Below are 13,342 nucleotides of genomic sequence, written 5' to 3' on the forward strand. Positions count from 1 at the left end.
TTTCACCTCAGCAGTAATAAATTCATGAACTTCTTTGAGGAAAAGATGATTATTACAAAGTAAATTACGGACTCCTCTTTAAATCTGCGTATTCCTTCAAAGCTCAGTTGTCCTGAGTCTGCACAACTCTGCCAGGACCTAGGATCAAGAGAGACACTCAAGTGTTTTAGTACTATATCCCTTGACACAATGATGAAAATAATCATGGCCTCTAAACCTTCAAGCTCCATACTGGACCCTATTCCAACTAAACTACTGAAAGAGCTGTTTCCTGTGCTTGGCCCTCCTATGTTGAACATAATAAACGGCTCTCTATCCACCGGATGTGTACCAAACTCACTAAAAGTGGCAGTAATAAAGCCTCTCTTGAAAAAGCCAAACCTTGACCCAGAAAATATAAAAAACTATCGGCCTATATCGAATCTTCCATTCCTCTCAAAATGTTTAGAAAAGGCTGTTGCGCAGCCTCTGCCTTCCTCGTCAGAGGAGGAGATAGAAGAAAACTGTTACAGTCTCTGTGAATGATTTGTCCTCTGACAAATCAACTGTAAATTTCGATGTTCCTCAAGGTTCCGTTTTAGGACCACTATTGATTTTCACTATATATTTTACCTCTTGGGGATGTCATTCGAAAACATAATGTTAACTTTCACTGCTATGCGGATGACACACAGCTGAACATTTCAATGAAACATGGTGAAGCCCCAAAATTGCCCTCGCTAGAAGCATGTGTTTCAGACATAAGGAAGTGGATGGCTGCAAACGTTCTACTTTTAAACTCGGACAAAACAGAGATGCTTGTTCTAGGTCCCAAGAAACAAAGAGATCTTCTGTTGAATCTGACAATTAATCTTAATGGCTGTACAGTCGTCTCAAATAAAACTGTGAAGGCCCTCGGCGTTACTCTGGACCCTGATCTCTCTTTTGAAGAACATATCAAGACTGTTTCAAGGACAGCTTTTTTCCATCTACGTAACATTGCAAAAATCAAACTTTCTGTCCAAAAATGATGCAGAAAAATGTATCCATGCTTTTGTCACTTCTAGGTTAGACTACTGCAATGCTCTTACTTTCCGGCTACCCGGATAAAGCACTAAATAAACTTCAGTTAGTGCTAAATACGGCTGCTAGAATCCTGACTAGAACCCCAAAAATATATCATATTACTCCAGTGCTAGCCTCCCTACACTGGCTTCCTGTCAAGGCAAGGGCTGATTTCAAGGTTTTACTGCTAACCTACAAAGCATTACATGGGCTTGCTCGTACCTATCTCTCTGATTTGGTCCTGCCGTACATACCTACACGTACGCTACGGTCACAAGACGCAGGCCTCCTAATTGCTTCTTCCACATCTTTTGGTCCCTGTCTGTTTTGCTCTCAGTGAAGTGCTACTATCCCCTTGGACTACAGGTTATTGCCGTCATAAGGTGTGCGTCTGTCTGTTGGCCGGACACTTTCTACCGTTTAGGACCTTTGTGGGTAAAGGTAAAGATGGGGTATAGCAGCAGAAGTTCCTCTGAAGTCCAGTATCTGCTGGAAGGGAACCTGGTGGTACGAGAGGATGAGTGTGGGCCTGTTGTGCTTCCCCCTATCCCTCCCTCTTCTCTCTCACTGTCTGAAAAACGTAAAACGTGGATTTGGGTACAGTGTTTATTTCCCCCTAATATCTTTGAAGATTACACCTAAAATAATTAGGAATACTTCTTTCTACTGCTGATCTGAGACCATTAGGGTTAATCATTACAGATATAAATGCAATATATGGAGTAGAAAAGATTGCCTGCCCACCAACTTGATAAGAATCAACATATGTTCTACATGGTCTATTTCTATCTGAACGTAACAACTCAATCAAGCTTGTTAATTGATCGTTAAGCCATGTTTGTCAGGTAAACTAAGGTCATTAGTGGCCTATATAAGCCTCATACAGGCCATGGGAAGACATTACCTGTTGATAACACAGACTATTTTCATGATCATGGGAGGTGTGAGAGAATTGCTGCTCGTTGTGATGACTGTGGGGGTTGTCAAAGGTTGGTTCACTAATGTTTAAGGGATTTGTTTGGTAAATATGCTTAACTTTATAAGTTGGGTATTAATATTTGACTGTCTGTATCTTCCGCGTTGGTCATCTTTTATTCTTCACTGCTATTAATATATGTAGCTATTTTGTGTGAACTCAACTTCTGTCAACACTTTCTCCTCAGTTTCTTGTTACCCTGTTGGAAAGTCCCAGAAGCAAGATCAAGTCTCTCTGCAGAGGAGACTTGGAGGTAAGTGTTTCTTTCCGCAACCCTTCTAGCTATGTTCTTTGTCACTGTCTATGGTGCTGCTGTGTTTGACACTCATTCAACAGCATAGAGTAACTCAGTCTAAATAATGTTGTCAAACCTTAACCTACATTTTTCAGAGCTGTCATCAAATGACGTCTCCATTGTGCATGCCCTGGCCTTGCTCCGATCCATAGGGTCTGACGCTAAACAAGCCAGAGAAGGTACGGCCTGAAACATATACTTTGAAAACTGTAGGGTTCATGTTGCTCAAAATTCGATTAGCAATTTGGCCTAGACCGTGTAGAACAGATGTGTTGCTGTAGAATACCCAACTGTTCCTTTTGTTTTTTCTCAAGAGTATTTAGAGACCAATGAAGTAGAATCCCAAGCTTCTCCAAACCATGGTAGCTCTCCGGCAAATGATGCCCTGTCCTCTGAGGAGAAGCTGAGGCGCATGTCCTCGGACGACGCCGCCACCTCTGAAGCTGCGACCGGCCCGTCTGGCGACGACGCCACCTCTGAAGCTGCGACCGGCCCGTCTGGCGACGACGCCACCTCTGAAGCTGCGACCGGCCCGTCTGGCGACGACGCCACCTCTGAAGCTGCGACCGGCCCGTCTGGCGACGCCGCCACCTCTGAAGCTGCGACCGGCCCGTCTGGCGACGACGCCACCTCTGAAGCTGCGACCGGCCCGTCTGGCGACGACGCCACCTCTGAAGCTGCGACCGGCCCGTCTGGCGACGACGCCACCTCTGAAGCTGCGACCGGCCCGTCTGGCGACGCCGCCACCTCTGAAGCTGCGACCGGCCCGTCTGGCGACGCCGCCACCTCTGAAGCTGCGACCGGCCCGTCTGGCGACGCCGCCACCTCTGAAGCTGCGACCGGCCCGTCTGGCGACGCCGCCACCTCTGAAGCTGCGACCGGCCCGTCTGGCGACGCCGCCACCTCTGAAGCTGCGACCGGCCCGTCTGGCGACGCCGCCACCTCTGAAGCTGCGACCGGCCCGTCTGGCGACGCCGCCACCTCTGAAGCTGCGACCGGCCCGTCTGGCGACGCCGCCACCTCTGAAGCTGCGACCGGCCCGTCTGGCGACGCCGCCACCTCTGAAGCTGCGACCGGCCCGTCTGGCGACGCCGCCACCTCTGAAGCTGCGACCGGCCCGTCTGGCGACGCCGCCACCTCTGAAGCTGCGACCGGCCCGTCTGGCGACGCCGCCACCTCTGAAGCTGCGACCGGCCCGTCTGGCGACGCCGCCACCTCTGAAGCTGCGACCGGCCCGTCTGGCGACGCCGCCACCTCTGAAGCTGCGACCGGCCCGTCTGGCGACGCCGCCACCTCTGAAGCTGCGACCGGCCCGTCTGGCGACGCCGCCACCTCTGAAGCTGCGACCGGCCCGTCTGGCGACGCCGCCACCTCTGAAGCTGCGACCGGCCCGTCTGGCGACGCCGCCACCTCTGAAGCTGCGACCGGCCCGTCTGGCGACGCCGCCACCTCTGAAGCTGCGACCGGCCCGTCTGGCGACGCCGCCACCTCTGAAGCTGCGACCGGCCCGTCTGGCGACGCCGCCACCTCTGAAGCTGCGACCGGCCCGTCTGGCGACGCCGCCACCTCTGAAGCTGCGACCGGCCCGTCTGGCGACGCCGCCACCTCTGAAGCTGCGACCGGCCCGTCTGGCGACGCCGCCACCTCTGAAGCTGCGACCGGCCCGTCTGGCGACGCCGCCACCTCTGAAGCTGCGACCGGCCCGTCTGGCGACGCCGCCACCTCTGAAGCTGCGACCGGCCCGTCTGGCGACGCCGCCACCTCTGAAGCTGCGACCGGCCCGTCTGGCGACGCCGCCACCTCTGAAGCTGCGACCGGCCCGTCTGGCGACGCCGCCACCTCTGAAGCTGCGACCGGCCCGTCTGGCGACGCCGCCACCTCTGAAGCTGCGACCGGCCCGTCTGGCGACGCCGCCACCTCTGAAGCTGCGACCGGCCCGTCTGGCGACGCCGCCACCTCTGAAGCTGCGACCGGCCCGTCTGGCGACGCCGCCACCTCTGAAGCTGCGACCGGCCCGTCTGGCGACGACGCCACCTCTGAAGCTGCGACCGGCCCGTCTGGCGACGACGCCACCTCTGAAGCTGCGACCGGCCCGTCTGGCGACGACGCCACCTCTGAAGCTGCGACCGGCCCGTCTGGCGACGACGCCACCTCTGAAGCTGCGACCGGCCCGTCTGGCGACGACGCCACCTCTGAAGCTGCGACCGGCCCGTCTGGCGACGACGCCACCTCTGAAGCTGCGACCGGCCCGTCTGGCGACGACGCCACCTCTGAAGCTGCGACCGGCCCGTCTGGCGACGACGCCACCTCTGAAGCTGCGACCGGCCCGTCTGGCGACGACGCCACCTCTGAAGCTGCGACCGGCCCGTCTGGCGACGACGCCACCTCTGAAGCTGCGACCGGCCCGTCTGGCGACGACGCCACCTCTGAAGCTGCGACCGGCCCGTCTGGCGACGACGCCACCTCTGAAGCTGCGACCGGCCCGTCTGGCGACGACGCCACCTCTGAAGCTGCGACCGGCCCGTCTGGCGACGACGCCACCTCTGAAGCTGCGACCGGCCCGTCTGGCGACGACGCCACCTCTGAAGCTGCGACCGGCCCGTCTGGCGACGACGCCACCTCTGAAGCTGCGACCGGCCCGTCTGGCGACGACGCCACCTCTGAAGCTGCGACCGGCCCGTCTGGCGACGACGCCACCTCTGAAGCTGCGACCGGCCCGTCTGGCGACGACGCCACCTCTGAAGCTGCGACCGGCCCGTCTGGCGACGACGCCACCTCTGAAGCTGCGACCGGCCCGTCTGGCGACGACGCCACCTCTGAAGCTGCGACCGGCCCGTCTGGCGACGACGCCACCTCTGAAGCTGCGACCGGCCCGTCTGGCGACGACGCCACCTCTGAAGCTGCGACCGGCCCGTCTGGCGACGACGCCACCTCTGAAGCTGCGACCGGCCCGTCTGGCGACGACGCCACCTCTGAAGCTGCGACCGGCCCGTCTGGCGACGACGCCACCTCTGAAGCTGCGACCGGCCCGTCTGGCGACGACGCCACCTCTGAAGCTGCGACCGGCCCCGACGCCACCTCTGAAGCTGCGACCGGCCCGTCTGGCGACGACGCCACCTCTGAAGCTGCGACCGGCCCCGACGCCACCTCTGAAGCTGCGACCGGCCCGTCTGGCGACGACGCCACCTCTGAAGCTGCGACCGGCCCGTCTGGCGACGACGCCACCTCTGAAGCTGCGACCGGCCCGTCTGGCGACGACGCCACCTCTGAAGCTGCGACCGGCCCGTCTGGCGACGACGCCACCTCTGAAGCTGCGACCGGCCCGTCTGGCGACGACGCCACCTCTGAAGCTGCGACCGGCCCGTCCGGCGACGACGCCATGGATATCTGACGTGGGACATGCAAGAGTTCATGGGTACTCTAGTCCAGTGTGTAACTGCATTTGCTTGTTTTGGCTCAATTAAACATTAACTGTAATACTTGTGTCCTCTGTATTGTTTTGGTGGTTCCTACTTGGAGTTGAGGTGTATGACCTGACTTGAGTAACTGGGGTGATGGCAACATTTATTTTGCATTATATCCATGCGCCAGCAATATTACTCAGACCCCTGTGTTTTAAATTACCAATTGACTTAAGCTACATGTGCTCAGTGTTGGTCCATTTATGCTAGTAGCATCACATGATACCTCAACAGCATTTTGACGCCATTTCCGGTCACAACTTGCAGACTTGTTTACGTGTTGCGGTGTTTTGTTGCCTACTTTGCTACCTGACAACTTTACGGTTTTTACTTTTTAATTACCGTTTATATTTTTGGTTTTTCCCTCAATTTTTTCACTCGTGTCAGGGTTGCGTCAATTCGAATCTGGTATCAGGATAAATATCACAATGAGGCTTTTATTAGCTAAGCAATAAGTGGTAAATGCAATTTTCGTATATATGGGCTCTGTCCCACCTCGCAGGGCAAAACAGAACTGACTTGTTCCTGACAAAGATATTTAATATACTCTGACAGTAGTTCCTGCTTCCGAGCCGGCCTGTCAGAGTAGACTGGGCGTGGTTTAGACTCACCCAGCCTATCGTTGATTGTTGGCGCAGAGGCTGGTCCCAGCCCCTTAAGCGCTTCAGCGGTCAGTCGTTGTAGCTGTGTAGAATATGCAGTTATCAGGCACCTGGCTCCTGTTATCTAACAAAAGACTGTTCTGAATGTGCCCCCCCCCCCCAACTCATTGCACAGTTCTGTATTTTTCCATCATGAGAAAGGCCCATGGCCCTGAAACTGAACAATGGTTCAAGTCAGCTATGTTGCATAACACATACATACATCCACACAAGCCAACAGCAGATAATATTAAATCACATATGGTAACGGGCTATAGTGCATAACACAGAATCCTCATACTGCGGACGCTTTATCTGGACATGGTTCGTCAGGACCTCCAACAGCCGAAGCTAAGTAGTAACATTAACATGATGCCTTCTAATTGCAGTCGCTGTACTCATACAGGAGAACGATCGCCTTACGGTGAGGATAGCTGTGCTACAAGCCCAGCTTCAGACGCAATCGTTAGGCAAGGGTAATTTCAGTGTAGGAAAGGATGAAACAGCGTCTGTGCCACCAGTAAGTACAGATAGTAACGTTAGTATAAATCCCCTCGCACGGTCCCCGCAGCCGGACAACTTTCTCACGGTTTCTGGAGAGAAATGCTGTAGGAATGCTCAACCGGTGTCGCTCATTCAGCCGACAAACTTCAACCGGTTTTCCCCATTAAGCAGCGAGTCGGAGTCAAAGGCCGAGCCTTCTCTTGTCTCTACTCCTCCCGTTACGGGGTCAGAGACGCCGAAGCTTCCCACCATTAGCTCTGACAAATTGAAAACTCTAGTCATTGGCGACTCCATTACCCGCAGTATTAGACTTAAAACGAATAATCAGCCGACATGTCTCTGGACCTACTCACTGTCACAGTCATACTCTGGACCTAGTTTTGTCCCATGGAATAAATGTTGTGGATCTTAATGTTTTCCCTCATAATCCTGGACTATCGGACCACCATTTTATTACGTTTGCAATTGCAACAAATAATCTGCTCAGACCCCAACCAAGGAACATCAAAAGTCGTGCTATAAATTCACAGACAACACAAAGATTCCTTGATGTCCTTCCAGACTCCCTCTGTCTACCCAAGGACGCCAGAGGACAAAAATCAGTTAACCACCTAACTGAGGAACTCAATTTAACCTTGCGCAATACCCTAGATGCAGTTGCACCCCTAAAAACTAAAAACATTTCTCATAAGAAACTAGCTCCCTGGTATACAGAAAATACCCGAGCTCTGAAGCAAGCTTCCAGAAAATTGGAACGGAAATGGCGCCACACCAAACTGGAAGTCTTCCGACTAGCTTGGAAAGACAGTACCGTGCAGTATCGAAGAGCCCTTGCTGCTGCTCGATCATCCTATTTTTCCAACTTAATTGAGGAAAATAAGAACAATCCGAAATTCGTTTTTGATACTGTCGCAAAGCTAACTAAAAAGCAGCATTCCCCAAGAGAGGATGGCTTTCACTTCAGCAGTAATAAATTCATGAACTTCTTTGAGGAAAAGATGATTATTACAAAGTAAATTACGGACTCCTCTTTAAATCTGCGTATTCCTTCAAAGCTCAGTTGTCCTGAGTCTGCACAACTCTGCCAGGACCTAGGATCAAGAGAGACACTCAAGTGTTTTAGTACTATATCCCTTGACACAATGATGAAAATAATCATGGCCTCTAAACCTTCAAGCTCCATACTGGACCCTATTCCAACTAAACTACTGAAAGAGCTGTTTCCTGTGCTTGGCCCTCCTATGTTGAACATAATAAACGGCTCTCTATCCACCGGATGTGTACCAAACTCACTAAAAGTGGCAGTAATAAAGCCTCTCTTGAAAAAGCCAAACCTTGACCCAGAAAATATAAAAAACTATCGGCCTATATCGAATCTTCCATTCCTCTCAAAATGTTTAGAAAAGGCTGTTGCGCAGCCTCTGCCTTCCTCGTCAGAGGAGGAGATAGAAGAAAACTGTTACAGTCTCTGTGAATGGTTTGTCCTCTGACAAATCAACTGTAAATTTCGATGTTCCTCAAGGTTCCGTTTTAGGACCACTATTGATTTTCACTATATATTTTACCTCTTGGGGATGTCATTCGAAAACATAATGTTAACTTTCACTGCTATGCGGATGACACACAGCTGAACATTTCAATGAAACATGGTGAAGCCCCAAAATTGCCCTCGCTAGAAGCATGTGTTTCAGACATAAGGAAGTGGATGGCTGCAAACGTTCTACTTTTAAACTCGGACAAAACAGAGATGCTTGTTCTAGGTCCCAAGAAACAAAGAGATCTTCTGTTGAATCTGACAATTAATCTTAATGGCTGTACAGTCGTCTCAAATAAAACTGTGAAGGCCCTCGGCGTTACTCTGGACCCTGATCTCTCTTTTGAAGAACATATCAAGACTGTTTCAAGGACAGCTTTTTTCCATCTACGTAACATTGCAAAAATCTAACTTTCTGTCCAAAAATGATGCAGAAAAATGTATCCATGCTTTTGTCACTTCTAGGTTAGACTACTGCAATGCTCTTACTTTCCGGCTACCCGGATAAAGCACTAAATAAACTTCAGTTAGTGCTAAATACGGCTGCTAGAATCCTGACTAGAACCCCAAAAATATATCATATTACTCCAGTGCTAGCCTCCCTACACTGGCTTCCTGTCAAGGCAAGGGCTGATTTCAAGGTTTTACTGCTAACCTACAAAGCATTACATGGGCTTGCTCGTACCTATCTCTCTGATTTGGTCCTGCCGTACATACCTACACGTACGCTACGGTCACAAGACGCAGGCCTCCTAATTGCTTCTTCCACATCTTTTGGTCCCTGTCTGTTTTGCTCTCAGTGAAGTGCTACTATCCCCTTGGACTACAGGTTATTGCCGTCATAAGGTGTGCGTCTGTCTGTTGGCCGGACACTTTCTACCGTTTAGGACCTTTGTGGGTAAAGGTAAAGATGGGGTATAGCAGCAGAAGTTCCTCTGAAGTCCAGTATCTGCTGGAAGGGAACCTGGTGGTACGAGAGGATGAGTGTGGGCCTGTTGTGCTTCCCCCTATCCCTCCCTCTTCTCTCTCACTGTCTGAAAAACGTAAAACGTGGATTTGGGTACAGTGTTTATTTCCCCCTAATATCTTTGAAGATTACACCTAAAATAATTAGGAATACTTCTTTCTACTGCTGATCTGAGACCATTAGGGTTAATCATTACAGATATAAATGCAATATATGGAGTAGAAAAGATTGCCTGCCCACCAACTTGATAAGAATCAACATATGTTCTACATGGTCTATTTCTATCTGAACGTAACAACTCAATCAAGCTTGTTAATTGATCGTTAAGCCATGTTTGTCAGGTAAACTAAGGTCATTAGTGGCCTATATAAGCCTCATACAGGCCATGGGAAGACATTACCTGTTGATAACACAGACTATTTTCATGATCATGGGAGGTGTGAGAGAATTGCTGCTCGTTGTGATGACTGTGGGGGTTGTCAAAGGTTGGTTCACTAATGTTTAAGGGATTTGTTTGGTAAATATGCTTAACTTTATAAGTTGGGTATTAATATTTGACTGTCTGTATCTTCCGCGTTGGTCATCTTTTATTCTTCACTGCTATTAATATATGTAGCTATTTTGTGTGAACTCAACTTCTGTCAACACTTTCTCCTCAGTTTCTTGTTACCCTGTTGGAAAGTCCCAGAAGCAAGATCAAGTCTCTCTGCAGAGGAGACTTGGAGGTAAGTGTTTCTTTCCGCAACCCTTCTAGCTATGTTCTTTGTCACTGTCTATGGTGCTGCTGTGTTTGACACTCATTCAACAGCATAGAGTAACTCAGTCTAAATAATGTTGTCAAACCTTAACCTACATTTTTCAGAGCTGTCATCAAATGACGTCTCCATTGTGCATGCCCTGGCCTTGCTCCGATCCATAGGGTCTGACGCTAAACAAGCCAGAGAAGGTACGGCCTGAAACATGTACTTTGAAAACTGTTGGGTTCATGTTGCTCAAAATTCGATTAGCAATTTGGCCTAGACCGTGTAGTACAGATGTGTTGCTGTAGAATACCCAACTGTTCCTTTTGTTTTTTCTCAAGAGTATTTAGAGACCAATGAAGTAGAATCCCAAGCTTCTCCAAACCATGGTAGCTCTCCGGCAAATGATGCCCTGTCCTCTGAGGAGAAGCTGAGGCGCATGTCCTCGGACGACGACGCCACCTCTGAAGCTGCGACCGGCCCGTCTGGCGACGACGCCACCTCTGAAGCTGCGACCGGCCCGTCTGGCGACGACGCCACCTCTGAAGCTGCGACCGGCCCGTCTGGCGACGACGCCACCTCTGAAGCTGCGACCGGCCCGTCTGGCGACGACGCCACCTCTGAAGCTGCGACCGGCCCGTCTGGCGACGACGCCACCTCTGAAGCTGCGACCGGCCCGTCTGGCGACGACGCCACCTCTGAAGCTGCGACCGGCCCGTCTGGCGACGACGCCACCTCTGAAGCTGCGACCGGCCCGTCTGGCGACGACGCCACCTCTGAAGCTGCGACCGGCCCGTCTGGCGACGACGCCACCTCTGAAGCTGCGACCGGCCCGTCTGGCGACGACGCCACCTCTGAAGCTGCGACCGGCCCGTCTGGCGACGACGCCACCTCTGAAGCTGCGACCGGCCCGTCTGGCGACGACGCCACCTCTGAAGCTGCGACCGGCCCGTCTGGCGACGACGCCACCTCTGAAGCTGCGACCGGCCCGTCTGGCGACGACGCCACCTCTGAAGCTGCGACCGGCCCGTCTGGCGACGACGCCACCTCTGAAGCTGCGACCGGCCCGTCTGGCGACGACGCCACCTCTGAAGCTGCGACCGGCCCGTCTGGCGACGACGCCACCTCTGAAGCTGCGACCGGCCCGTCTGGCGACGACGCCACCTCTGAAGCTGCGACCGGCCCGTCTGGCGACGACGCCACCTCTGAAGCTGCGACCGGCCCGTCTGGCGACGACGCCACCTCTGAAGCTGCGACCGGCCCGTCTGGCGACGACGCCACCTCTGAAGCTGCGACCGGCCCGTCTGGCGACGACGCCACCTCTGAAGCTGCGACCGGCCCGTCTGGCGACGACGCCACCTCTGAAGCTGCGACCGGCCCGTCTGGCGACGACGCCACCTCTGAAGCTGCGACCGGCCCGTCTGGCGACGACGCCACCTCTGAAGCTGCGACCGGCCCGTCTGGCGACGACGCCACCTCTGAAGCTGCGACCGGCCCGTCTGGCGACGACGCCACCTCTGAAGCTGCGACCGGCCCGTCTGGCGACGACGCCACCTCTGAAGCTGCGACCGGCCCGTCTGGCGACGACGCCACCTCTGAAGCTGCGACCGGCCCGTCTGGCGACGACGCCACCTCTGAAGCTGCGACCGGCCCGTCTGGCGACGACGCCACCTCTGAAGCTGCGACCGGCCCGTCTGGCGACGACGCCACCTCTGAAGCTGCGACCGGCCCGTCTGGCGACGACGCCACCTCTGAAGCTGCGACCGGCCCGTCTGGCGACGACGCCACCTCTGAAGCTGCGACCGGCCCGTCTGGCGACGACGCCACCTCTGAAGCTGCGACCGGCCCGTCTGGCGACGACGCCACCTCTGAAGCTGCGACCGGCCCGTCTGGCGACGACGCCACCTCTGAAGCTGCGACCGGCCCGTCTGGCGACGACGCCACCTCTGAAGCTGCGACCGGCCCGTCCGGCGACGACGCCATGGATATCTGACGTGGGACATGCAAGAGTTCATGGGTACTCTAGTCCAGTGTGTAACTGCATTTGCTTGTTTTGGCTCAATTAAACATTAACTGTAATACTTGTGTCCTCTGTATTGTTTTGGTGGTTCCTACTTGGAGTTGAGGTGTATGACCTGACTTGAGTAACTGGGGTGATGGCAACATTTATTTTGCATTATATCCATGCGCCAGCAATATTACTCAGACACCTGTGTTTTAAATTACCAATTGACTTAAGCTACATGTGCTCAGTGTTGGTCCATTTATGCTAGTAGCATCACATGATACCTCAACAGCATTTTGACGCCATTTCCGGTCACAACTTGCAGACTTGTTTACGTGTTGCGGTGTTTTGTTGCCTACTTTGCTACATGACAACTTTACGGTTTTTACTTTTTAATTACCGTTGATATTTTTGGTTTTTCCCTCAATTTTTTCACTCGTGTCAGGGTTGCGTCAATTCGAATCTGGTATCAGGATAAATATCACAATGAGGCTTTTATTAGCTAAGCAATAAGTGGTAAATGCAATTTTCGTATATATGGGCTCTGTCCCACCTCGCAGGGCAAAACAGAACTGACTTGTTCCTGACAAAGATATTTAATATACTCTGACAGTTCCTGCTTCCGAGCCGGCCTGTCAGAGTAGACTGGGCGTGGTTTAGACTCACCCAGCCTATCGTTGATTGTTGGCGCAGAGGCTGGTCCCAGCCCCTTAAGCGCTTCAGCGGTCAGTCGTTGTAGCTGTGTAGAATATGCAGTTATCAGGCACCTGGCTCCTGTTATCTAACAAAAGACTGTTCTGAATGTGCCCCCCCCCCCCCAACTCATTGCACAGTTCTGTATTTTTCCATCATGAGAAAGGCCCATGGCCCTGAAACTGAACAATGGTTCAAGTCAGCTATGTTGCATAACACATACATACATCCACACAAGCCAACAGCAGATAATATTAAATCACATATGGTAACGGGCTATAGTGCATAACACAGAATCCTCATACTCCGGACGCTTTATCTGGACATGGTTCGTCAGGACCTCCAACAGCCGAAGCTAAGTAGTAACATTAACATGATGCCTTCTAATTGCAGTCGCTGTACTCATACAGGAGAACGATCGCCTTACGGTGAGGATAGCTGTGCTACAAGCCCAGCTTCAGACGCAATCGTTAGGCAAGGGT

At 52.7% G+C, this 13,342-nt stretch overlaps 2 protein-coding genes across 2 annotated transcripts; both read left to right on the forward strand.

Moving 5' to 3' along the window:
- The first annotated feature begins 1,957 nt into the window (after positions 1 to 1,957).
- Positions 1,958 to 6,395, forward strand: LOC149984825 (uncharacterized). Its single transcript, XM_090187517.1, has 6 exons — positions 1,958 to 2,033; positions 2,208 to 2,273; positions 2,411 to 2,494; positions 2,630 to 3,040; positions 4,319 to 5,341; positions 5,471 to 6,395. Exons 1-6 carry the CDS (start codon positions 1,973 to 1,975, stop codon positions 5,704 to 5,706), a joined length of 1,881 nt encoding a protein of 626 aa, XP_090043643.1. The 5' UTR covers positions 1,958 to 1,972; the 3' UTR covers positions 5,707 to 6,395.
- Positions 6,396 to 9,807: 3,412 nt separating this feature from the next.
- On the forward strand, positions 9,808 to 12,236 carry LOC149984826 (uncharacterized). Its single transcript, XM_090187525.1, has 4 exons — positions 9,808 to 9,907; positions 10,082 to 10,147; positions 10,285 to 10,368; positions 10,504 to 12,236. The coding sequence occupies exons 1-4, from the start codon at positions 9,808 to 9,810 to the stop codon at positions 12,153 to 12,155; spliced, it is 1,902 nt and encodes a 633-aa protein (XP_090043651.1). The 3' UTR covers positions 12,156 to 12,236.
- The last annotated feature ends 1,106 nt before the right edge of the window (positions 12,237 to 13,342 follow it).

Source organism: Oncorhynchus mykiss, chromosome 2, assembly GCF_057628025.1.
Source record: "Oncorhynchus mykiss isolate SJ-2025 chromosome 2, ASM5762802v1, whole genome shotgun sequence".
Taxonomy (NCBI): domain Eukaryota; kingdom Metazoa; phylum Chordata; class Actinopteri; order Salmoniformes; family Salmonidae; genus Oncorhynchus; species Oncorhynchus mykiss.

Coding starts and splice junctions, on each gene's coding strand:
- LOC149984825 (XM_090187517.1), top strand. CDS start 1,973: ATGATCATGGGAGGTGTGAGAGAATTGCTGCTCGTTGTGATGACTGTG. Junction 2,495..2,629: donor CGCTAAACAAGCCAGAGAAG/GTACGGCCTGAA, acceptor TTTTTTCTCAAG/AGTATTTAGAGACCAATGAA. Junction 3,041..4,318: donor CACCTCTGAAGCTGCGACCG/GCCCGTCTGGCG, acceptor CCACCTCTGAAG/CTGCGACCGGCCCGTCTGGC.
- LOC149984826 (XM_090187525.1), top strand. CDS start 9,808: ATGGGAAGACATTACCTGTTGATAACACAGACTATTTTCATGATCATG. Junction 9,908..10,081: donor GACTGTGGGGGTTGTCAAAG/GTTGGTTCACTA, acceptor CTTTCTCCTCAG/TTTCTTGTTACCCTGTTGGA. Junction 10,369..10,503: donor CGCTAAACAAGCCAGAGAAG/GTACGGCCTGAA, acceptor TTTTTTCTCAAG/AGTATTTAGAGACCAATGAA.